Here is a 24921-nt window from a genome sequence, read left to right on the forward strand (position 1 = left end):
TGTGGCAATCAGTTATTCTTCTCAATGGGTCTGGAAACTTAGTTTTTTATTTCTTTATTGCAGCTACTTGGATTTAAAAAAAATTTTTTTTTGGCATGAAAATGAATGGATTTGAAAAACAGGCACAGAGGTTACATTTCTCTTATAGGCAGAAACATAGATCCTTATATTGTAAATGATGACTTACATAAATATGCATCAAATTTTGGGGTCATTAAAGTAGTGAATTAAACTGAGACAAGTTTCCCACATTTTGCCCTTCATCTGAAGTGTTCTAGTTGGCAAACTATTTTGCATCCTTTTATCTTCTCCAAAGGTATCCACGGACAAAATCTTCCAGCCTAGTTTACCATTTGTTTGTGAAGAGCCAGGGGGCCCTCACTCTCACCCTGTTGAAAAGAGGCTTCTCCAGGCTGCATCTGGCCACATGGGCAACTTCATCCCAGGCATTGCAGCTGTCACACAGGTTGGCAGTAGGATTTACAGGGTCTAAGATGAATGGCCTAAAACAAGCAAACAAAAAATCGAAAACTCCCCATTTCTCAAACTACTTACAATTTACTGAGTTTAGAAGAGGGGAGTGTCAGCGTTAAAGAAGGGTTTTGGTTAACGGACGGACTCTGGGAAACGAAGGAACAACTTCCCACGAGACTACTCACACCTATCAGAAAATAGCACCTTGCCTCTGCCCACCTAACTCTGACTATCTCTCCTTTTCCTCTTCATCTGAGAAGACATTTTTTCCCAATATTCCATCTTCACTTTGCTCCTCATGTTGTTGGCTATATCCACACTCCATCTGTTTTATTCAAAGTCCTTTTAATTCACACTTCAGAATTAAAATCTTGTGAGAAGTAATCGAAGGGAATTGACTGTGGTAGTCAAGGCTGCCTTCTTATTTACATCAAATTCCAGTAAAGCGACTCTGCTCCCGCCTTCTTTTTTTAATTAATTAATTTTCTTACATTATTATTAATTTTTGTACAGTATTTGCCTTCTCCCCTCAGGTGTAGTCCCCATGGTTCTCCCACCATGTGAGCTCCAGTGACTCATCCCAATAGTCCCTGTGTTCTTCCCTTCTGTGTTTTGCCCCAGGCAAACATGTTCCTTATATCATAAGGACATAGGAAAAGATAGTTACCTTGTGCGTTTCTGGTTAACTTTGACAAAAATGGGGAACTTGGGATGATAGTGTCTGTGCCAAACAACATCAATTTCTGCATATTGAACCAGAAGTTTGAGGATCGCCCTCATTCCCTGGACCAGGCTGAAGAATAGAGGCTTTCCTGCCAGCTCCCAGACGTGAATTGTGAGGAGTTCCACTGTGTAAGTGGAGGGAAGTCTCCGGAACCTACACACGGAGAAGGAGGGTTATATCTACTTCCATTAACCCAGAAAAATAAGAAAGTGGGCCTCCCTGGCGGCAGAAGGATTATTCTTAGCACTATCAAGCTATTGCCAGCCACTGCAGCATGAATTCAATCCCCAGCCAGGGAGCTGACCCACGTGGTGCAGCAGACCTCTCCTGTCTCTCCCACTACTCCCCTCAGCAGTGGATTTCAATAAACCCACCTGTTCTTCTCCCTACTCTGTCTTTGATGACTCCTCTTACCCCCACACCTCTGGCCTGCACCCGGTTCTTGTATGCATAAATAATTTTTTATTTTTTAAAAAAGAAAGTTTTATTCTGTGAAGAAAATTCAGGCTCAACATGGAGTTTACAGAAGTTCTATTCTCAGTCTCACTACTTATCAAGCAACAATAGTATTTCCACCAATTAAATTGGTAAAAAAATAACTATAGTATCAAACATTGGCAAGTTGATGAAGAAATTGACATTTCATACTCTATGGGTGAGAATATAAATTAATACAATTTTCTGGAGTCAATTTAAAGTTTGATTTGTCCCAGGGGGGCTCCCTGGTAGCTTAGGGTCAAGTTTTAGTGCTATCACTACTATGGCCTGAGCTTGATCTCCAGCCAGGGAGCTGACGCATTCATGGTGTGGCAGACCACTTCTATCTCACATACCGCTTCCCTCAACAGTGTATTTCAGTCAATCTGCCTGTTCTGCTCCCCACTCTGTCTTTAGTGAATTCTCTCACTCCCTGCACCTCCATGTAGAAAAAAAAAAATTCTTACGCTGCTCAAGCTATGTTGTTGTTTTTTTTAAGATTTATTTAGGCATACAGAACTGGGGTACAGGCTAGAGGTGCAGGGACAGTGAGAGGCTTCACCAGAGACAGAGTGGGGAGCAGAACAGGCCAACTGACGAAGTACTCTGCTGAGGGGAGCAGTGGGCGGGTCAGGAGAGGTCTGCTGCACCTCCCTGACTGGGATAGAACTCATGTTGAAGTGGCTTTAGCTTCTTAGTGCTGTGGGTTAACCCGCTGCACCACCAGGGAGGGCCCACTATGTTGTTGTTTTTAACTGTGATAATTGAAATGTTCATCAATAGGGAATTAGTTTCATGATGTATCTCTTACCCTGCTATCCAACATGGTAAACACTGGCTATAAGAAGCCATCAAAATGCGACTAGAGACCTGAGTACACACTGGATTTCGAAGACAAACACATACACACATAAAGTGAAATATCTCATTAATAATTTCTATATTGAATCACATGTTGAATTGCTAACATTTGACTACCAGCATATATGATATTGCATAGGCGGCTCATATTTGAATCTCAAATTATACACATAACACGGCTGTGACCTGTACTCTGCAGTAATTAAAAAATTAAGAAAGATCGGCCCTCCCTGGTGGCACAGTGGGTTAGGACACAGCACTGCAAGCTAGCAGGAGCTGCCTCAGTGCGAGTTCGATCCCCTGCTCTGGAAGTGATCCACATCTTGCGGCAGATGCCTCCTGTCTCACAGTGTATTTCCTTGATCTGCCTGTTCTGCAACCTGCCCTGTCTCTAGTGAAACATCTCATTGTTCCTGCACCTCTGGCCTGCACTCCAGTTCTGTATGCATAAATAAATAAATCGTTAAAAAAATTAAGGAAGATCTCTAAACAGGTATGAAAAGATAAAGATTCATTTAAAACAATTTTAAAAGCAATACATAAACTGCAAACCCATTTGTTTTCGTTTCAAAGAAATTAAACATAGGTGCAAAACACAATTTGATGAATATGCCCTGAATATTGTTTGGAGGTGGGGATTGGAGATAAAGAAGAACGTTTTTTTTACATTAAGTCTTTTAAGTTGCAGTTTATGCACATTAGAGAGGAAATAGAAATTAAAGATGAAGATTAAAAACAAACTAAAGGGAGAGAAAAAAATAACAGTTCAGGATTTCATGTTGGTTGATGTTATTCAAATGTGTTTCCGCTGCCTTGGCATTCATGAGCCATTGAAATCCCTTTTGTGATAGATCACCAAAATAATTCAATTTATTTCCCTAATGGAATGGTACCATTCCATTTCTTATATTACTATTAGTCATTGTTTCCTCAATAAAGAAAATAGAAAAAATAAAAGTAGATTAAATTTCTTGTCTTAGTACTGAATAGCAAACCAGATTTCAGGTGATCAGTAACTCAGTTCTCACAATGTTCTCTCAATGGACACAAGACTTAAAAATCCATCTCCACTGGAACCATCTGGTGCTCCCAAAAGTCAAAAGGAAGTCATGACTGAAAATTGCTTAAACAGAGGATGCTCTCTGCATTTTATGAAAGTGAATTTAGAGGGAGAGGAAAAGAATTAAATATTAAACTTTTAATCTCACGTTCTATAACATGTTTACATATATATTTACATAGCTCTGATATGTGTTCATTATCTTTTTATGTATATTATCTTATTCTTTCTATTTATAGTTTATATAAATACTTCCATGTTCTATACCATGCTTCCCAAATTTGTCTTGAAATGTACTTCAAGATATTTACATGACAAGTTATTTTTATTTGCTCTTTTCATTATTGTCAGTATTACTATGGTGAATATGCTTATATAGTATACTTTTTTTTAAATTTATTTATTTATGCATACAGAACTGGGGTACAGGCCAGAGGTGCATGAGTGGTGAGAGAGCCCACCAGGGACAGAGTGGAGAGTAGAACAGGAAGACTGAGGAAGTACACTGCTGAGGGGAGCAGCGGGCGGCTCAGGAGAGGTCTGCCATGTGGATCACCTCCCAGGCGGGGATCGAACTCATGCTGAAGTGGCTTTAGATTCTTAGTGTTGTGATTTAACCATATGCACCACCAGGGAGGGTTCATAGTTTACTTTTTTATGTGATTATTTTCTCCAAGGGAAGTTCCTATAATTATTGCTGAACTCCCATTTTAAGTCTCTGATTATTCTTTTTATGCCATGTTTTTAATGTAAATGACCTTGACTCTTTTATTTTAAACCAAATAATAAGTAAACTTTTTTTTTTTACTTTTTTAACCTGTTTTTACTTAATAGGGAATTAAGCTGACAAGTGGTATGAGTGTTTTAATGTCCTTAACACCTAATAAATTCTTAGTACACGTTACCAGATTACACTCCAAAAATAGGAAATCAATCACCATATTGTGACACACATGGTCCAATTTCCACACAATGCCATCTTTTTAAGTTCTTAGAGTTATATTCTGTACCATTAATAGATAAAGTTTCTTCTCACAGACCCATAAACATTCTCCACTACCAAAAAATGTCTTAGATTTCAAAATCTGACCTGTGATCTACGCAAAGTAAGAAGCTTTATTTCTCTGTCCTTCTGTTTTTCTATTTCACTAATAAATTTGTACTTCAAGCAAATGATGGAAAAAAAAATAAAAAATGCTTAGAGGTATTTAGAACTAGAAGCCAATTACATAGAAGTAATGTCTGTTTTTACAAAGTGATTGATCTTGACATTAAGGGTCAACATAAAATTATACACAGAATAAACATAGTGAGGGCCTCTCTGGTGGTCTAGGGGTGAAGTCTCAATGCCATCACTACTTTGGTTTGAGCTGGATCCCCGGCCACCGAGCTGACCCACATGGTGCAGCAGACCTTACCTGTCTCTCCTGCTGCTTCTCTCACCAGTGTATTTCAGTAGATTCACCTGTTTTGCTCTCTAGTCTGTCTCTGGTGTACACCAGTTATTGTATGTATAAATAAATCTTTTTAAAAAATAAACAGTGATTCAGATGAACATATTTAGATTATTAGAAAATTTCTTCATAGAAAGAAAGACATATTTCTATACAAAATGGCCATGTATAAATATGCGAGAGTAAATCTACATCTCTGTTTTTTCTTCCAAAGGGAGAATCATTCAAATATATACTAGTTCGCTTTTTATCAAAAATTATCTTAAAATACACAAACCAGTATCTGAGTGTCCTTCATATCCTTTCACTATACATTAGTTTGCTGCTACAAGTGAGAAGCAGAGCCAATCGATGTTGGGGGAGGGTCCACCACTGACGGACCCCCCTATATCTGTTAAAAATCACTACAGGGCCTTCCCTGGTGGTGCAGTGGGTTAAAGTACAGCAGTAAGAAGCTAAAGTCACTTCCGCATGAGTTCGAACCCCGTCTGCCCCGGAGGTGACCCATATGGCGTGGCCTGACCCGCCCGCTGCTCCCTCAGCAGTGTACTTCATCAATCAGCCTGTTCTGCTCCCACTCTGGCTCTGGTGAATTGTCTCGCCACCCCTGCACCTCTGGCTTTTACCCCAGTTCTGTATGCATAAATAAATAAATCTAAAAAAAAAAAAGAAAACTCACGACAGCAGAAGAAATACAAGGAACTGAAATATTAAATGAATATCCTATTCAAATCAGACCAATCTATCTTTTCCCTTCTATTTCTGTGCCTTCTTAGCATCAATCTACTTGATTATGATTTGGTTATGCCACTAAATCTCTTTCTTTCTCTCTCTCTCTAGTTATATGTACTTATACATACACACACACACACACACACACACACACACATTCCCTCTTCTACCAAAGGAAGTATAAAGAAAAGAGACAGGAAAAAAGAAGGGCTCAGGTGGTGTCCTGTACTGGTTACATACTTATTTTCCTCTGTGGGTTTGGCAAATGATGTCCTGAACCAATGGATCATTAACCGAATGAGCTCTTTCACCCTAGTGATGGATGCCTTGACAAAGGCCACTTGGTAGGGCAGGAGCGCCAGGGCACACAGCTGTGCCTCATCACTGTCGTCACAGAGGTACAGCTTGCGGTAAAGGTGAAGTTTTAAATCTGTTAACACCAAGAAACAAAGACAACCATGAGCATTTCCTCCTCCTCTCCTCTCCTGATTTCCCCTCATACAAATGAGCTGTGTTACTTCAATGATTCAGACTTAAGACAAAACAGTATGCTGCACTTAGGAGTGTTGCTTCAGTTTATCCAAGTTGTTAAAAGAAAAAGCTTCAATACCACAAAGCCTGAGCACTTCAAATGGAGCAAACTCTAGTACAAGAACATCTGTCAGCTAGAGAGTCTCTCTCTGTTGCTAGGGGAAGTTCATTTCTCAAACGCAAATTTCACTGCCTGTGCTGATAACCATGTGTCAAATATCATCTAACAATAGCCACATGTGATTATGCTAGCTATGCAAAAATTTATATAATCCCTACTGTTTAATATTTGCACTGGTATTATTTATATCTACAGCCATATACTTGTAGAAGAGATTCTATTTTCTGGACACTTCATTAATTAATTGTACTATAAAGATGGAGATTCTAAAAGATGTGGGTCAATTTGAAAAAGTTATCTGCTTCAGTTATTGATAGATTAATGAGGGAGAAAGTCCTATTACATAGCAAGAGTGACCAAATAATCATCTATAGCTTAATCCTGCAATTTCACAAAACACCATTAAATCAAATTGTGCTCATTCTAGTTGGATGATAAACATTTACTATCTTTTATCTATAATCTATTAAAATTGCCCAAATCAATTGTCACACAAAGACCTTTCACTTATTGTGGAGAATGTAGATTCTATGATATACATATTAAAGTTAATTGACCGGTTACTTTATTTCACTGATAAAATTCATTTTACAAAATAATGCCTAGATGCTTTTATCTGGAATCTCAATTTCAAGAGTATCTGTGTAGTCCTTTTAGACTAGTCCAGTTAGGGTCAAATCTGAGAGATAATAATCAGTTGATTATCAGCAGGCTAGAGAATAAAATCAAATCCCTGTGCCAACTATGTGTAACCAAATAGAATTACTTATGAACAAATATTCTCATAAATGCTATTATTAATAAACAGTATTCCAACCCCACACTTAAAAGGCAAGAGTCATTAGAACTACTAAAATTGCCCTTTCCATTTTACTGGGGCCCTATGTATTTCCTAGTAAACAGACTGAAACAAATTATGGCTTATGATAATAAAAGTCATCAACTAGTTTAACTTAAATTTTGGTATACAATAGACATGGCAGACTTTGGACGACTTTTTTCTATCTGCCTGGTAAGGAGCAGTCTAGAGATTCCCTTCTCAAAATCACTACTAAATCAACATTGAACCTCCTTGAAGGTTCCTTATTAGTAGGAACGCAAGCTGGTGGTCTCTACCTTAAGCTGTTTTTTAGGCTTACACTTTTTTAAAAAAGATTTATTTATTTATGCATACAAGGACTGGGGTACAGGATAAAGGTATGGGAGGTGAGAGGATTCACCAGACACATGGTGGGGAATAAAACAGGTGGAATGACTGAAATACACTGCTGTGGGGGAACAGAGGGTGAGACAGGAGTGGTCTGTGGCACCATGTGAGTCAGCTGCTGATAGTTTCATGGGGCTATGCTTTAGGGACCACTAGGAAGGGCCCCACAATTTTCTGTTTTGACTATGTGCACCTTAATTGAGGTATTTAAACTCTAATCATCATTTGTAAAACAAGCATACTTAGTGCTCTTGTTATGAATCAAGTACCATTCTAAGTGTTTTATATTTATTAAAACAACTCTTCAACAATCCTGCAATGTAGAAATCAACATTATCTTCAGTTTACAAATGAGGAAATTAAGTCAGGTAGGTGAAGTAAGTTCCCGAAAATCACACAACTAAGAAGTTGTGTCCTCATTACAAGTTCCCTCTGTGTCTGTGTGCTTCTAAACCAGTGGCTAATTCAGGTCTTTTGAGACTTTAATGAGTGTAAGAATCACCTGGGGATCTTTTGCAACGCAGTTTCTGAGTGAGTAGGTCCTGGGGAGAATCCAAGAACCTATAGTCCTAACCAGTTTCCAAGTGAGGATGATGATGCGGATCTGAAATTAGGATCAATTCTGTCCGTGCTCAGTCTCATGGCTTTTGCGCTATCCTGTGGCACACAGGCCTTGCCATTAATTGCCTAGTACATATATAAGTAGCGCAGGGAAGAACATTGAGATCCTTTTAAAGATTTGATGTAATCATCTAAGTCTGCTCTTACAATTATTAGCAATATTTAGATAACCATTAAAATTCCTTGGACTCCTAGGACTTATCTGAGTTGCTCATCTTCTGTACAATCCATTTCCCAGCTTCAGTGGAGAGGAGCAAATTACATAACTTCAGTCTTTTTCAATTCATTTCATACAGCTGTGCTCAAGAACTTAGGGAGCCTAGAAGCCGCTGTAAAAACATGCTTCTGCTCCTCTGGGAGACACGTTAGCTCAAAAGCTACTGATATAACCTCAAATCCTCAAGACAATTCCAAGAACTGCTGGTTTCTGACAATTGTGCTTTTGACGTCTGCATGCAGAAATAGAACGCTTTTGTGAAAACACAGAGCTTTATGGTAAGAAGCTAAAAATCTGAGCCTAAAATATATTTTCTTGGGCATTTCTGGTGGCCTAGGGGATAATTCTCAGTGCTCTCACCACTATAACCTGAGTTTAATCCCCAAGCAGGGAGCTAACTCCACATGGCGCAGCAGACCTCTGCTGTCTTGCCTGATGCTCCCCACTAGACACGTATTTCAGTAAATCCTTCTGTTCTGCGCCCCCAGTCTGTCTCTGGTGAATCCTTCTACCCAACACACCTCTGGCCTACACTCCAGTTCTTCTACACAAAATACTTTTTAAAAGTAAAGCCTTAGGCCCTCCCTGGTGGCGCAGCGGGTTAAAGCACTGCACTAAGAAGCTGAAACCACTTCTGCATGAGTTCGATTCCCGCCTGCCCCGGAGGTGACCACATGGCGTGGCAGAACTCTCCTAACCCGCCCGCTGCTCCCCTCAGCAGTGTACTTCGTCGATCTGCCTGTTCTGCTCCCCACTCTGTCTCTGGTGAAGTCTTTCGCCACACCTGAGTCTCTGGCCTGTACCCCAGTTCTGTATGCACAAATAAATAAATCTTTAAAAAAAATAAAAAAAATAAAAAAAAGTAAAGCCTTAGCTACAAAAAACAAAAACAAAAACAAAGCCCTTTTCTTAATAAATATTCATTGAAATAAGTACGTGCAGCATAATTTCAAATTAAATCTCATACTTTAATTATTTCAACTGTCTTGGGAAGTAACTTTCTCATCCCTGTTTCAAAAATTTAAAAAAATAATAAGAAGATTTGAGGTTTTCCATGACTTAGGAATAGCTAACATGCAATCGATCTGAGATATGATGACAAGCCCAGTCAGTATGTTGTCTCCACTATGTAGCTTTGCAGAATCTACATCACCAGAGGGACCTGGATTTGTACCCTAGCTCCTGTGTCTACCATACACTTACCTGCAGGCTTCAATTTTCTAAGGTTCTGCTTTTTAATATCCAGATAGCATCATCCCTTTAGTTTCTCATACAGAATGAACAGGGCTAATTATAGGGCAACAAGAATTATACAGCGAGGGCCTTCCTGGTGGTGCATGAGGTTAACGTGCAGCACTATGAAGCTATCCACAGCCACTGAAGCACAAGTTCTATCCCCAGCCAGGGAACTGAACCACATGGCACAGCAGACCTCTTCTCTCCTATCTCCCTGCTGCTCCCCTCAGCAGTTTATTTCAGTCAATTCACCTGTTCTGCTCCCCACTCTGTCTCTGGTGAAGCCTTTCGGTCCCTGGATCTCTGGCCTATACCCCAGTTCTTATATGCATAAATAAATAAAGTAGGCCCTCCCTGGTGGCGCAGCGAGTTAAAGCACAACACTGAGAAGCTAAAGCCACTTGCACATGAGTTCGATTCCCACCTGCCCCGGAGGTGACCACATGGCGTGGCAGACCTCTCCTGACCGGCCCGCTGCTCCCCTCAGCAGTGTACTTCGTCGATCTGCCTGTTCTGCTCCCCACTCTGTCTCTGGTGAAGCCTCTCACCACCCCTGAGCCTCTGGCCTGTACCCCAGTTCTGTATGTACAAATAAATAAATCTTTAAAAAAATAAATAAATAAAGTAAATCTTTAAAAAAATTACACAACAAGCATAATAGGTGCTGAATAAATCATAACATGAAAACAAACAAACAAATATTGTAGTCTCAGCAACATTATCAGAGCAAAAAATACTTTTGAAAACCTCAGGTTGGGCTGAGTCCACAATCTCCTTTCTAGTGTCCTACCTTATCTCAGAACCCCCTCATACCTCTGTTTTTAGATAAAGTTATGAGAAAATGACCTAGTTATGAATCTGTCTTTCCTCCAAATTATAAACCTCACCAAATGATATTCTCAGTGTACCCCTAACCCTAACACTGTTTCTACAATTTAGTACACACAAGGATAGCACGACAGAGAATCTTCATATGAACAGCATATATTTCAACAGTGTTGATAGGCTTAAAAAATCAGGTCAAAAAACTCAACATGTTCCTCTGGAATCTAGCTAGGAGTGGGTAGAATGAAAATTATCCCCTTCGTTTAAAAAATATTATCAATGAATATTATCAAATTACCCAGTGGTAGCCATAAGACAAACCTCATCCTCAAGGAGTCAAAATACAATGGAAACCAAACTTGTACACAAGGATAACCCAAGAGCATTACACTGCCTCAATGATATAGCTAGAAGACTGTGGGAAATCAGAAGAGGTTTGTCTTGGAAAGATCAGAGGAGGAAGTGATAGCTGTGTTGAGTCTTGAAAAGTCGACAGAAAGTTTCAAGACTGTAGGACAGGTTAAGAAAAAATATATCAGCAGAAACCCTGTTCAGAGACATGGAGTTAAGAGAGAATACAGAGCTTTATGAGATAATATTTCAGGACTGGTGACCCATAATTTCTTCCACTACAAATGCGTGCCTCATATGAACAAAAATCTTGATCTCCTACCTAATCCATTGTAAAAATTTAATGGTACATGGTAGGTATTCCAGAAAGTATTTGAAGTAATAAAGTAAATAGTTGCTGTGACATTTTCAATTGTGACCCAATATAAAATAAGCATTGTTATTCTAGGTTAGCAGTTGATATCAAATAATTTATTGATCTCTTCATTTATTTACATTTAAGTCATGTATTCCCCAGGGAAATGGAGGCTTCTGCTCAAGTTAACACGTGACCAAGAGAGGAAGCTCTGGCAACTCTTCTCTTCTTATAAGGTCACAAATTCTGTCATGGAGGCTCCATTTCCCAAACATCATCTAAAAAGTATCTTCCAATATCCTCACCTCCTAATACCGTCGATAGGACTTAACATATGAATTTGGGGGGAGGAAACATACATTCAGTTCATAACAGGATCTTAATCTTGTCTAAAATGAAAACACATGACCCTCCTTTTCTTAAAAATTGCTTAGATTTTATATTTCATATCTCTCCAGAGAACACACATTTAGGGAAAAAAATATTACAATGAATAATGTTGTTCTATGACTGTCCATATCACTTCTTATTTCTTGCAGGAGTTCCAACTCCCTCAAGTCCTCCCCCCCCCTTTAAGATCCCCTTAGGGACTAGCATATGCAAATCTGTAGGCAAGGCACTCTGAACAACAGGGCACCTGCCATTATCTTCTTCTGCTTTTTTTTTTTTTAATATTTTCTTATTTATGCATAGAAGAACTGGGGGATAGACAAAATGTGCAGAGGGTGAGAGGATTCACCGGAGACAGAGTGGGGAGCAGATCCATTGAGATCCATTGCTGAGGGAGCAGTGAGCAAGACTGGAGAGCTCTGCTGTACCATATGGGTCAGCTCCCTGGCCAGAGATTGAACTTGTGCTGCAGTGGCTGCCGAGAGCTTCATAGTGCTGAGACTTAACCCCAAGTGCCACCAAGAAGGCCCCCTTCTCCTGCTCATTTGTGCTGTGTCCAACCTTTTTGGTGACTGTTGCTACCAAAATTACTGATGGCCCTACCAAAGAGAGCACTGTCAGCAATGGCGGCCGCACCTGCCAAAGGTGCTATTTCTCCTGCCAGGAGAAAGGAACCTAGAGTTCATCAAGACATGTCTACCCATACAGCTTCTCAGTTCAGAGTGACGGTGGGCCCCTTGGCTTTCATGCTGCAACCCCAGAGCTGTTCTTTGCCACGTAGGTGGCAAAGCTGTGTGGATTTGAGCTCAGGGTGCCTTTATAGACATCTTGGAAAGAATTCTGGTTTTTACTTGCTTAGGGGGTAAGATTTTCTCCCAAAGACTGAGCGTTAAACACTGTCCTCTTCAACAATAATCTGTTACTTCAACTGACAGCTTTGTCCCTGATCTCATTTACTCCCTTGAGTTAGTCAGATTGTGAACGATCCTGGTACAAATGCAGCCTGGCTATGTTGGGATTCCTGTTACATGAAGAAGCTCCTCGCAGGCCAAGTTTATACTAGTTGCATGCTCCTTCTCCACTCTAATCATGCTAGAAAAAGAGTAACACTTGATCATACTCCTTAAATTAAAAACTGGAGGCAAAAGCATGCATAAGTGTCTCCTTAAAACCACAAAGTGCTTCATTTCAGAGTCAGCAAGCAGCTTGCCTCTGATGCCTGACTCAACACTGTGCTGATGAGATCCATCCTTACTAACTATGTGTTGAATAAGCAGCCATGCACAGCTTTCCCATGTCATAAGACAAATACATCTTACCTGTCGAGGGTTTAGGGCCCAGGATATCATAGTAGGTCATGATCTCAAAAGAATGACTGTGAAGATTTCCACTGCATAAAAAATTGAACCTTAAGGACAACGATGCTCTTTTCCCCATTAGGATCCTTTAGAAAGCAAAATAATGGTATGAGAGAGAAAAAGAAAATCTATAAACAAAAAGCACTAGATGATTTTCAACCATGGGTTTTCTCCTTCCTCTGTCTAGCTTGCCACTCTTGGCTATTTCTTAAACTTCCCATGATGAAATGCTACTTTCTCAGAACCATTGCACTGTTGTTCCTGAACCTCAAATAACATAAAGTCCTTCCTATGGTTTGATCCTTGGCAAGATTCAGGTCTCACTACACTAGTTAGCTTTTTCTGACCACTCTTCATACAAAAGTTACCTCCCTATTTTCTGTCCCTTTATCCTGATTTATGCTTCTTTAAATACCAATTAGCAACATAGTATTTATCTAATAATTATGTACACAATTATTCACTGTTCTATCCATAATACCTAGCCCATAGTAAGTGATTAATAAATAATTTTCAAGTAAGTTATTAACTAAATAAGAATTAGAACACAAGATACTGTTAGTCATGAATATGATTAAATAAAATATTTTAAAAACTATGATCAGGCTTCTACTTGCTGATAGGAGACCAATGCTTATTGAAAAGTCAAAGAAATCCAATAGATAGGACTTCAAAGTTCTAAAACTAAGAGAAAAAGTCAATTATAGAAATAGACCTCATAAGTGATCCAAATATTGGCATAAACAGATAAGGATTTTAATGATTAATGTATTTAATAAAAAAGTGAGATTCATAGTGAAAGTAGGGGAGAAAGGAAACATTAAGTAAGAGCTGGATTTTACGTACAAAAATTCTAGAATTGAAAAACATAATAATTGAAATCTGGATCTTTATAAATTTAGCAAACAACTAGATGTAACAGAAGAGAGAAGTAGTGAACTATAAGACGAGACAGTCAAAATGAAAAATAAATATATACATGTATACATATATGTATTTTAAAAAGATTTATTTATGCATGCATGCAGAACTGGGGTACAAGTGAGAAGTGCAAGGGTGGTGAGAGGATTATCTGGAGACAGAGTTGGGGAGTCGAACAGTAGTCGACGAAGTACACTGCTGAGGGGAGCAGTAGGTGTGGCAGGAGAGGTCTGTTGCACCATTTGGGTCACCTCCGGGACCAGGTATCGAACTCGCACTGAGGCAGCTGCAGCTGGCACCATTGCACCACCAGGGAGGGCCCACATATATATATTTTTACCCAAAATGAAATCATATTATATAATGAAATTATTATTTAATTTTTCATTTCAAATATATATTTCTGAAAATTTATAAACACTGAATACATTTTAAATATTAAGACTGAAGTTCTACTTGGTTCCATTTACCACAAAAGGAATTCATTAAATCACTATTAAATTCCCTCACCTTAATTTCCTCACGAGTATACCCTTCTCTCTCAGTCAGGCAGAGTGTGAGGTTAATATAAACCAGTAGTCCATATTTCCTGCCACAATTTAGAGGGGGCTCTTGCTATGTCCAACCTGGTAACCATATGTTTGGGAGACGTGATCTTAGATGATGGAGTTTACTGCTTACTCTTGTGGATACCAGAGGGCCTGAACGTGGTATTGAATCAATTAGGGAGTCAGGTCAGTTCTAATGGGTCGAGGTTAATGTCACCACTACCTTTGGCTAACTTACATGAAATTTACTGTTCAATAAGTATCCCCAAAGAATTCAGCTATCATTACAAGTGAAAGTGGGGCATGCTCATAGCCGAGTTAAAAGCAACCCTGTGTCCTGCAATATGGCTGGAAAGGCCTACTTTTTCAGAGGAGAGACTTAAGTTGATCTGACCTAAAAATATAACAGAGACATTCTTGTTTCAAGATCACTAAATCAAAGCAGTAAAGAAATAAGAGATCATGGGCAGAAATCCATTACACCCACCACCAGTGTGGACACGGCACAGATTTTACACCACTCTCTCCTTAAAAGCTCAGAATACACAACCCTGCCAGCCATGGTTTTCAATAATAAACACACTGGTATGTCAGGAGAGGAGCAGAGTGCTCCTGGGGTGTAAATGAGTTCCAGTACCTTGAGCTTATTCACCAAAGTCTCCTGAGATTTTATTCACGAGCAGGAACCCAAAAGTGACTGACACAGAACAGTTGCTCTTACTAGCAGGTTAAGACGAGAACTAGTTCCAAAGGAAAAGAAAGACTTTTCTTTTTCGAAATAATGCAACTGAATAGCTTTAAAAATAACAGCAACAAACAATAGATCATCAAAACCCACGTATCAACTGAAACAATAAACATCTTTACTCTCTTTGTGGGTGGGAGTCACATCAACTGTCAGGCTCGCATATCTGCTTCTTTTCCATTTTTAATTAAATTCTCCCTTCGAATGAAGCACATTATGTTTCTTGTTGCTCTCAATAGCAGAGAAGAAAGTAGGAAAAAGCTGCTGCAGAGAGACCAGCAAAAGTGAAGCCTCAGACAATCTGCCTACTTTTCCTGATTCCAATTCTCCTCCTCATTCAGCCTGAAATCTTCCTCTGCAGTTATGTTCCTCATCTGCCACAGATTCAGTCAGCAGTACAAAATATGGAGTAAAGTATTTCTGAATATGTATTAGCTCTTTGAAAAGCCCTGAAAAAGGGACAGGCCTTTAATAGGCACAGAGGAAGGGATGGTGTTTACCTGGGGATTCCGTTCAACTTCAAAGGCTTTTCAAATTAGGTTATTTAATGAGTTGAAAGAATAGTAGGAACATAGGTTTCAAAATGAGTTTGTTTTCAGTCAGGAACAATTAGAATAAATGAACCAAGTGTTTCAGGGCTGTTACTTCAAGAGTTGTTCTGTAAGTCTGACAAAATAAAAACTTCAAGCATTTCGTCCAGGAGAAGGCTCCAGAGGAGGTGAGAAAGAGGAACTGAGGCCGAATCAATGAGGGTGTTTGAAATTGAGGACAAAACAATGAAGAATAAAGATTTTGATTTCAACTAAAGGTTACCATGATAAGTGTATACCCTAATCTTTATTTTTAATGTGCCCTTGAGTACATTAACTGTCCTGTTTTGATAAATAATAGTAATAATGGTATAATGGACCCTCCTATAGTTTATAGATTTAATGGGGAAAACTTGGAAGAGGCAATGGGTAAAAATGAAAAACACGTTCTCCCATTTCTTTCTTTTTCTTTTTTCTAAAAGGTGGTCTTTGCCTGTCCAAAAGTGTGACTGCGTATGAAACTCCATCATTTCCCTTTTAGCCTTTCCAACCCCAGTGTGCTTCATTAGAGTCCCTACCATGCTGTTCATCTGACGTCTTTTGCTAACTACCACAATTTAGTAGGTGTTTGGTATTCCTAAAGGTAGTGTTTTTCATTAAAAGGCAAGTCAAGCTAGTTGCTATATGCAGCTGAGGCAAGGGCTTGGTAATGAATCTATTATGTAAATTAATAAGCAGTTCTGAGACACTGTTTTAAAACATTGATCTTCGTTTAGAATTCAAGTGGCACACAGCCTAGTATATTTTTCTCAAGAAAATGTTTTATTCACTTTACAACAGCCATTTGCATTTTTTTCATCCATAACTCCCTAGACTGAAAAAAAAATTTTTTTCTAGCAATGTAAAAATGAAAGAAAAATAAATAACAACATGTCAGGAATTTTTCCTTCCTTCCTTTCTTTCCTTTTTTTTGGAACTCACCAAAAACACAGACCTGATTAGTTCAACAATGGAGCAAAGAGACATTGTGTATAATGTCAGCCACATCAGCCAGAGACCCCAGGACATCGCTGAAAGGAATGTTTATCAGAGAACACGTCTCAATGATTCTTGGTACTTGGAGACAACTTTCCCACCCCTTCCTGTTTGCATTCCTCAGAGTCAGATTTCAGCTAAGGGGATGGAAATTAAATAAAGGTGCATTGGAAAAGACATAATTAGTCTTTAAATCATAGGATCTCAAATTCGTGAAATTTCATCGAAAGTTTAGCTAGTCATAAAGAAAATGCCTCTGGGGCAATCTATCCGAGTTTTCTCCCAAGAATTTAATGTTAACAGACACAAGTAATTATTTCTCAATAATGCTCTTTTGTGCCTAGCTCAGCTTTCTTTAGCAGTCTCTTCCACCTGTGGAATAAAATAATTCACAGAAAAGTATTTACCCAGACCTGTTTCCATATGAAGTTTGCTTCAAGTTTTTCCTCAAAGCATCCAGTCCTTCTTTCAGTTGTTTCTTGCAAAGGTTCACATTGGCAAACACATCACTGAACAACACGACATCAATCTCAGAGTACCCTTTAGTGTCAGTGCCCTTTATAAAAGAACCACCCTGTGGGAACAAAGGACGAGGTGTGGAGAAAATGTGGAGTAAACCACAGACTTCAGGTTGTAGCGTTTTCGAGACAAATAATATTGGAGATGTGCTTGAATATGTGTTTTTTTACCCTTAACTTACCCCTAACACACATAGAAAGAACCTCTATTACGTTCTACTAAGAATTTAGCTTCAGTTGTAGAAGATAAATCACCATATGCAGAAAAGGCCTGAGAATCCTCATAAATGATTAGACCCAGAAATCCTCAGACTCTCCGAAAATCAATGGGTGGATTCATCCACCATCTCAAGAGTTAGTGTCATTAAGCACACAGAACTCAGCCTGGAACTTGAAAGGTCACCCAAGAGACACATGGGTTCCTGAAAATGTGGGGGGGGGGCAGGAAAAGGGGTCTTCAAACCTGTCCTTGCATTAACTTTTTGACTAGCACCTGAAGACAGTGGCACAGAACTGGCCCCATATTTTAAGGATCTAAAACAACCAATCATATCTTCCCACCTTCGGTCCAGCTGCACCCAGCCCCTATCTCCCACATACTTGACCGGGAGTAGCCCTTAAAAGCCCACCAGAGTCTGGCTGGAGACTGTGTGTTGGTAGGGGGGGGGAGGGAGTCGGGGGGAGGGGTGTGGTGAGTGAGTCTCACTTGGGAGCACTCCAATAAAGGCTTCTTTGTTAGACACTCTAAGTGCCTGGACTCTATTCTGTTCTTCCTCTTTGTACTTATCTACCATACCTCACTACTCCTTTCAGGACTTACAGGGGGCAGCCCTCAGAGGATACCTGGGTGGGCATAGGTGTCCACACAACCCACACCTGTGAGAATTAGAACCTTAAGTGACTGATGTTTCTGGCAGATGTTAGTTTATGATGTTCCTCGATAGATCATGCATGATTGTAATAAAATATTCTGTTATGATAATTCTTGAGTATTCACTTCAAATCTCTGACTAAGTAAGACTTTATAAAAGTCAAAACTTTAATTAGCAACATGTCTGTCTTCTTCTGTGTTCAAGGAAAACCATAGGTTGCAAGTACACAAGGGAGGTTCTTTAGCAAGATGTGGTACAAAGTAACTTAGGCAACCACAAAAAATGAGAAATCATTTCAAAACTCTGTATTCTCTGCCACTCATTGTATGTTAATTACAGGACTTCCAGCAGTCAGTTCAGCCAGGCTCTGTGTAGTGCTGAAGGAGCCAGGAAGTGCCTCATCTCACCAACTGGGGTGGGGGGTAGGAGCCTGAGCTCAAAACCCAAAGAACAAGCAGTAGCTTGGCCAGAGGGGAGAATTCATGAATTGTGAAAACTGTTTACTATTAAAGAAAACAGGAGAACAAACACCACCAACCAACAAGAGCTGGGGAGGTGACAGGGGAAGGCATGTATGTATACCACCACTGCAGAAGATGATAGAGGATACTTAAGAGCAACATTTCCAAATGGGAGTGCCACAGTGCAGTCACATGTAAGTGAAAACATTCCCGTTACTTTAATAAGCAAGAGGGGATTTATTTCAGGGAATCACTGGAATACCTAAAAGAATAAGCTCTAGGCTAACATTTAAAAATGACTTTCAGAACAACACTGTAGAATTGGCCTGCACTGGGCCCTATTGCCCAGCCTAAGTGTGCCTAGAATCTAAATGCTATTAGGGCAGTTCCAGAACAGACAGCCTGAGCTCAGATCTAGGAATCAAGAAGCTGCCTCTGCAATGGTCCATAACAGAAACACTCTGTTCTATTTTAAATCCAGAGGCTACAAGTCATCGTCAGAACCCTTGACTCCAAAGTCATTCGGCATCTGCTTCATCTGGACTAACTAAAACAGGTGCCTTCTGCCATACTGTTCAACCCACTACTTAACTCATTCTAGACTCAGTCAAAATGGGTGAAACTAATCAACAAAACCTAAACCTCATCGGAGAAATACAGTTTGCAGCTTCCTTAACCTGAAACTTTACGATATGCTAACTAGTACTATCAATCTTCAAGAACCAATACTGGCCACATCAATTCTGGAATCTAACTGGTCACTAGCCCTTATCTGTGCTCTTCTTGCTGGACTGGAGCCAGGATTCTGGTTCTCTATTCCTAGCTCTGTGCCTACGTTCTATCACTGTTGAAGAACTTTCTAGGCTTTAACCATTGCTACCTTGGTTAGAATTGATCATACTCATAACTCATATTTGCTATTGAATTATACTGAACACTAATTTTTGCTTTTAAATAAACTATGGTTTGAAGATGGCTTTATCACAATGATGTGTGTTTTACCATGAGAAACAGATAAATTTTCAGAATAAAACTCTCCCAGCACTGAGACCTGTTTTGTTTTTTTTCCTTCAAGAAAATGTTTACCAAGCGGCCCTGTGCTCTATGGGTAACCATTTCAGAATACGGGGATCATCTCGAAGCTGACAGTGAACTCACCAGTGTGGTACTTAGTTGCCACACTGGCAGTTTTCTCAGGCATAAAATAGGGTCCCAAGGGGGCAGGCTAGCCTCCTTTGCCTCAAATTCCCTTAAGCATAAATAAATACTGGTCAAGTGAGAACCAAGTCCTTGGCCCTAACAATGTAAAGGCCCTTTTGTCCCCAGGGCAAAAACTGCCAACCTTAATGGGTTCCAGCTGTTGCACGGCTAACTCCTGCTTGGCCAGCCTGCAGTCTGCCTGGCATTTCAAAGGGCCGGGGCAGGCCTGTGTTACCTCACACAGAAGGCAAAGCTGCCCTTTGAACATGTGGCGCTGTCCCAGTGATGTGCATTACCCACAAGGAAGAGGAGTTCTGGGTTGGCCACGGGGCTGGGGGCTCAGATTACCTGGATTACTCGGGAGGCTGGCACTGGAAAGCAAGCCTGGATCAGCTGGAGCACAGCACTGACTTCAGCTGCACAAGCAGCACTCAGAGGACCAGGGGAAGGTCGAATTTTTTCATCTGCAAACCTCTGTAGCTCTTGGGAATTTTTACACTCCAACATATTATGAGGTGAAAATCCTGTGGACATTTGGGCTGCATAGCAAAACAATCAGGACTTGATAATCACTGCCCAGAAACTGATAGTGTGTATCTTAGGCAAAAATCCAATTTTGGGTGCAAATTGTCAAGTTAATCACCAAGATCTCCTTATTGTGGTATCAGGGAGTCCCATCTCTCTGCACACCCTCTGGCTCAGCTGACATTTTAGCTCAAGGCCTCTAAGAAGAAATGGCAGACTTCTTAGAAAGCTGAGCTATTCACACAGGTTTATGTCAGAAAAAACCTTGCCCCCAATTTACTAAATTATTTTAAGTTTCTAAATGAAAAACATGTATAATAACAGGTTTTAGTAAAATGATTCCAGGTAAAGAATTCCAAACTGATTCATCTATTCTAGAGGTCCAGGTCTCAAATTGTCAGCCCACAGACCACATTTGATCTGCATTATCTTTGGTTTGGTCTGCCTAGAATTATCAAAAAACAAACAAACCAAAAAACTGAGCCAACATCTAAAATTCAGTAGAGACTACATTTTTAAAAATGAGGATATCAGAGTTGCTTATCTAAAAGAGGAGAGCAGATGAAACTGAACTATCCTTCATCGAAGGAAATGGATGATTAAACCACTAGATTCAGTGAATGGAGCACGTCAATGAAACTGGTAAGTGTTAGGCTACCTTTTGAGTTAGATCCCTGGCCAGGGAGGTGACCCACAAGGCTCAGCAGACCTATTCTGTCTCCCTGCTTCTCCCCTCAGCGGTGTGTTTTAATCAATCCACCTGTTTCAATCCACCTGTTCTGTTCCCCATTCTGTCTCTGGAGAATCCTCTCACCACTCCATCCCCCACCCAGCACCTCTGGCCTACACCTCAGTTTTATGCAAAAATAAAATAATTATCAATGCATATTTGGGGGTGTATATACTGACTGATTCCTTTCAACAGTAACGAAAACTTCCATAATGTTTGCATTGGGTGGGTCAGAAAAAAATCCCTACAAATCTGTAATCAGAGAGTAACCCTCAGTGGGATTAATAGGACAAATCCATGTTATCATTGAGAATTAATTTTACAGTGGCCCTAGCAGAGGGCTCAATTACCCTGAGGTAAAAAAAAAAAAAATCACTAATCTTCTCTGGGAATGAACTTTCTATTGGATTTTCCCTTGCAAGTACACATGGGACAGTCACAAAAATGGAATATATACTTGGCTATAGAAAAAGCTGAACAAATGCCAGAGAATTTATATCACACAGATTGCACTCTCTGGCTACCAAGCAATTAAATGAGCAATCAGTATCAGAAAACCACATTGTTAAAAACAACAACAACAACAAAAAAAAAACAACTTAAAATAAGTCATGGATTACAGAAGAAATCAGAATGGAAATTAGGACAGATTCAGAACTAAACAGACCAAGCAACTATGTATCAGCACTCAGGAAACACATAGTCCCTAATTCAAGGTTTATCAGAATGGGCTTTGGTTGGATTTTTTACACTTTGATTGTTTTGTATGTGGCATACCAATCAATTTACATACTGTGTCATTAAGGATCATCAAAAATTGGTCACCTTTCAGTGACATACTTTGTGTTTAAAGTCAATTTTGTTTTCTAGGAATTTTTTAAATAAATCGGTATTTTCATAAAGCATCAACCATGTTAAAGGACACAGCATAAAAACGAGAGCAGTAGATAGAACAACATCTATTTTTAGTTTTTCAATTAAAATATTTTTTCATTTTAATGTTTAATATTTAAATTATTGTTTGTAATGTGGTTAATTTTTTTAAGATTTATGTATTTATGCATACAAGAACTGGGGTACAGGCCAGAGGTGGGGTAGTGGGCATCTCTCTCTCCAGAGACAGAGTGGGGAGCAGGGCAGGCGGATTGACTGAAATCCACTGCTAAGGGGAGCAGCAGGTGAGACAACAGAAGTCTGTGGTACTATCTGGGTCAGCTCCCTGGCTCCAGATCAAACATGAGCTTTAGTGGCTGTGGGTAGTTTCATAGTGCTGCACTTCAACTCACTGTGCCAACAGGGACGACCCTATTGTCGTTAACTTTGACAGGGACAAAACTGTTTCCGGCCTGGACCCTGACTAGTGCTGGCTAGAGGCCCTGAAAATCCCATTTCCAGTGGTGTCATCTCTTTGGAATGTGCTTCTATTTCTCTGCATGTGACTCCAAAGAACTATACTGCACCCCTGCCACCCCAAAAGGTGCCATCTCAAGCCACATCCTGGTCTAGCCTCTTCCTTCTCAATGTCCTGTTTCCATAAACAACATGTAATGCCTGCACTAAGGAACCTTTCAAATAGGTTTCTCAGGTCTGCAAAGCCCATCAGAGGGAAGCGCTGGCATCTCCTTTACCTCTTTTACTGGCTGTGAAGTGATGCTCTTGTATCTCGTGCTTTTCCCGACCAAGGACGGTGCCAAAGTGCCTAGAACACATCCTGCAGGTTTTTGATATCTTTTTAGCCGTGTGCTTCATATTCCTCTCTTCTAAATTCTCCCCATTTAGCTTATGTGTCACCACGGTAGAGCTGTCATGCACAGACTGAGAACAAGAAGAGATTTCACAGGAGTCGTAAGAGTAACCTGAAAGATCTGCTGTTTTTCATTTGGCTTCTCACTAAAGGCTCCCACTCACAGGCATAGAGAATCCTCATTCTGAGTTCTCGAAAGAGCAAAGACCATTAGTTCTTTTGAAACAGATGGAAAACTGCTGTTGATTAATAAAGTAGTGAACCATGAGAAGAACCACAGTGCTGAAAAGGAGAGACTTTCTAAAATGCACTAGGTCTTGTTTTAAAAATCAGAAGAAAGATATTCTAGTGTTTTCTTTCTGACACCCACTATTTGCAGGGCATGGGAAAATCCTTGAACCTAACTCAGTCTTTGTTTCTACATTTGTGAGTTCTGAGGAGGAAGCAGGGAAGTATTTATCTCTATGGTCACTTTAAAAATAGGAGAACTTGGGGGGAGGGAAATGCACTGGACTTTGGTGATGGCACATGGGTGATTCGGTGATGGGAAGCCCAAGGGGATTACAACTGAGATGGAAAAATGCACAAAATGATGTAAAAATAAACTAATATATTATTTTAAAAAAAAATAGGAAAACTCAAGGACTGTGAGAATCCTCTAACCCCACCAAGCCCTGTCGGGTAATAATTTAAGTAACTTCAGCTGCCTTGGTTATGACACGGTTTCCAGAGAATTCTGCAGTCCTTCCCAGGAGTCCCGTGAAATGGTCCCTTCCCAGCTGCATCTTGCATTCCACCACCTGTTCAGTGGCAATAAGTTCTTGCTTTAGCTTTTAGTTTTCCTGTTAACATGGATGAAGAAAACAAAGTACCTAAACCAAACAACAAATGCATGGTGTGTGTGGTTCAAAAAAAGTGGGGGCACTCCCAAATTTTTCACCTCCTTATACCTTACTGTGATCTTGGAGTTTCTCCCTGAGAACTTCCTGGCCCCATTTTTCACAGTGAACTTTTCCCAGATGTTTCTGTCGAATATGATACTTCAGAGCTCGGTCACTGATGAAGTCACTCCCACAGTGCTCACAGCTATAGGACTGAAGAGCCCACATCCTTTACCAGCAAACCTACTGATGACAAAAACAAAAGTGTGAATCCTTTGAAGAAAATCTATTCCTTTCACAATGAATTACAATAAAGACAACATTATTTGCATGGTGCTAAATTGTTCTCCTCAGAAGAATGAATGTTTCCTAAGAAATTTATCCTTCAATAAGATCAAATATGAGATTATGATCCTATCTATCTAGCTCAACAGTATGTAACTTGGGTTCACAGACACTAGGGAAACCGTAAAACCAACAAAAACACCTGCAAAATTGCTAATGAAAGCATGTATGCACATTTTTTAAAAAAGAATTTAAAATGAACCAGTCACCCAATATCATTTGTAAGTGCTGACTTAAATGTTTCTTTACCTAGGGATTCTCTGAGAGCCATTGTTGCTTCACATTTTAGCACCCACTGAATTTCCATATTTGAAAAAATAATCTTAAATCAATATATATATACTTATCTTTTAAATTACTGATATTATTGATTTTTTTTAAAAGTAAAACAGTTAAAGAGGGACAAAGCAGAAGTCTGTACCAAGAGAAACAGTCTGGAAGAAAATGCTGGCGATCCTAACTCTGGCCGTCTGCTTCTGAAACTGTTTATTTTTCTGGTTGCCAAGTAACTCTACTTGTACTTGTAATTTATCTGAAGCTGCAGATCCTTCCTCACAGGTAAGAATTATGGGATTTGTAGTTAGTTTCAAGGCAAGTGATTACATTAGATTTTTCTACCTGCATTTGTAGATTATGTGCATGTCGCTATAACAAATTATCACAGATATTAATAGTTTCAAAGCACGAAATCGTTATCTTCAGTTATGTAGGTCAAAAGTCTGACCTGGGTCTCACCAGGCTTGCATCAAAGCACTGGGGAAACTGCATTCCTTTCTGTAGGTTCCTGGGGGAGATCCACTTCCTTGCTTTTTCCACTTCCAGAAGTAACCCACCCCCTTCATCCATCTTCAAAGCTGGAAAAAGCAAGTGCC

General features: G+C 39.7%; 1 protein-coding gene across 1 annotated transcript; it reads right to left on the bottom strand.

Annotated features, from left to right (window-relative positions):
- Positions 1-239: 239 nt before the first annotated feature.
- LOC105853343 (2'-5'-oligoadenylate synthase 1A-like) lies at positions 240-23932 on the bottom strand. The gene is made up of 9 exons (XM_012721754.1): positions 23774-23932; positions 22708-22894; positions 20173-20363; positions 17181-17347; positions 12956-13080; positions 12198-12293; positions 6023-6212; positions 1142-1351; positions 240-503 (listed from the first exon to the last, which is right to left on the bottom strand). Exons 1-9 carry the CDS (start codon positions 23930-23932, stop codon positions 347-349), a joined length of 1482 nt encoding a protein of 493 aa, XP_012577208.1. The 3' UTR covers positions 240-346.
- Between the last annotated feature and the right edge of the window lie 989 nt (positions 23933-24921).

This window comes from Condylura cristata, unplaced genomic scaffold, assembly GCF_000260355.1.
Source record: "Condylura cristata isolate star-nosed mole 26May11 unplaced genomic scaffold, ConCri1.0 scaffold00007, whole genome shotgun sequence".
In the NCBI taxonomy this organism is placed as follows: Eukaryota; Metazoa; Chordata; class Mammalia; order Eulipotyphla; family Talpidae; genus Condylura; species Condylura cristata.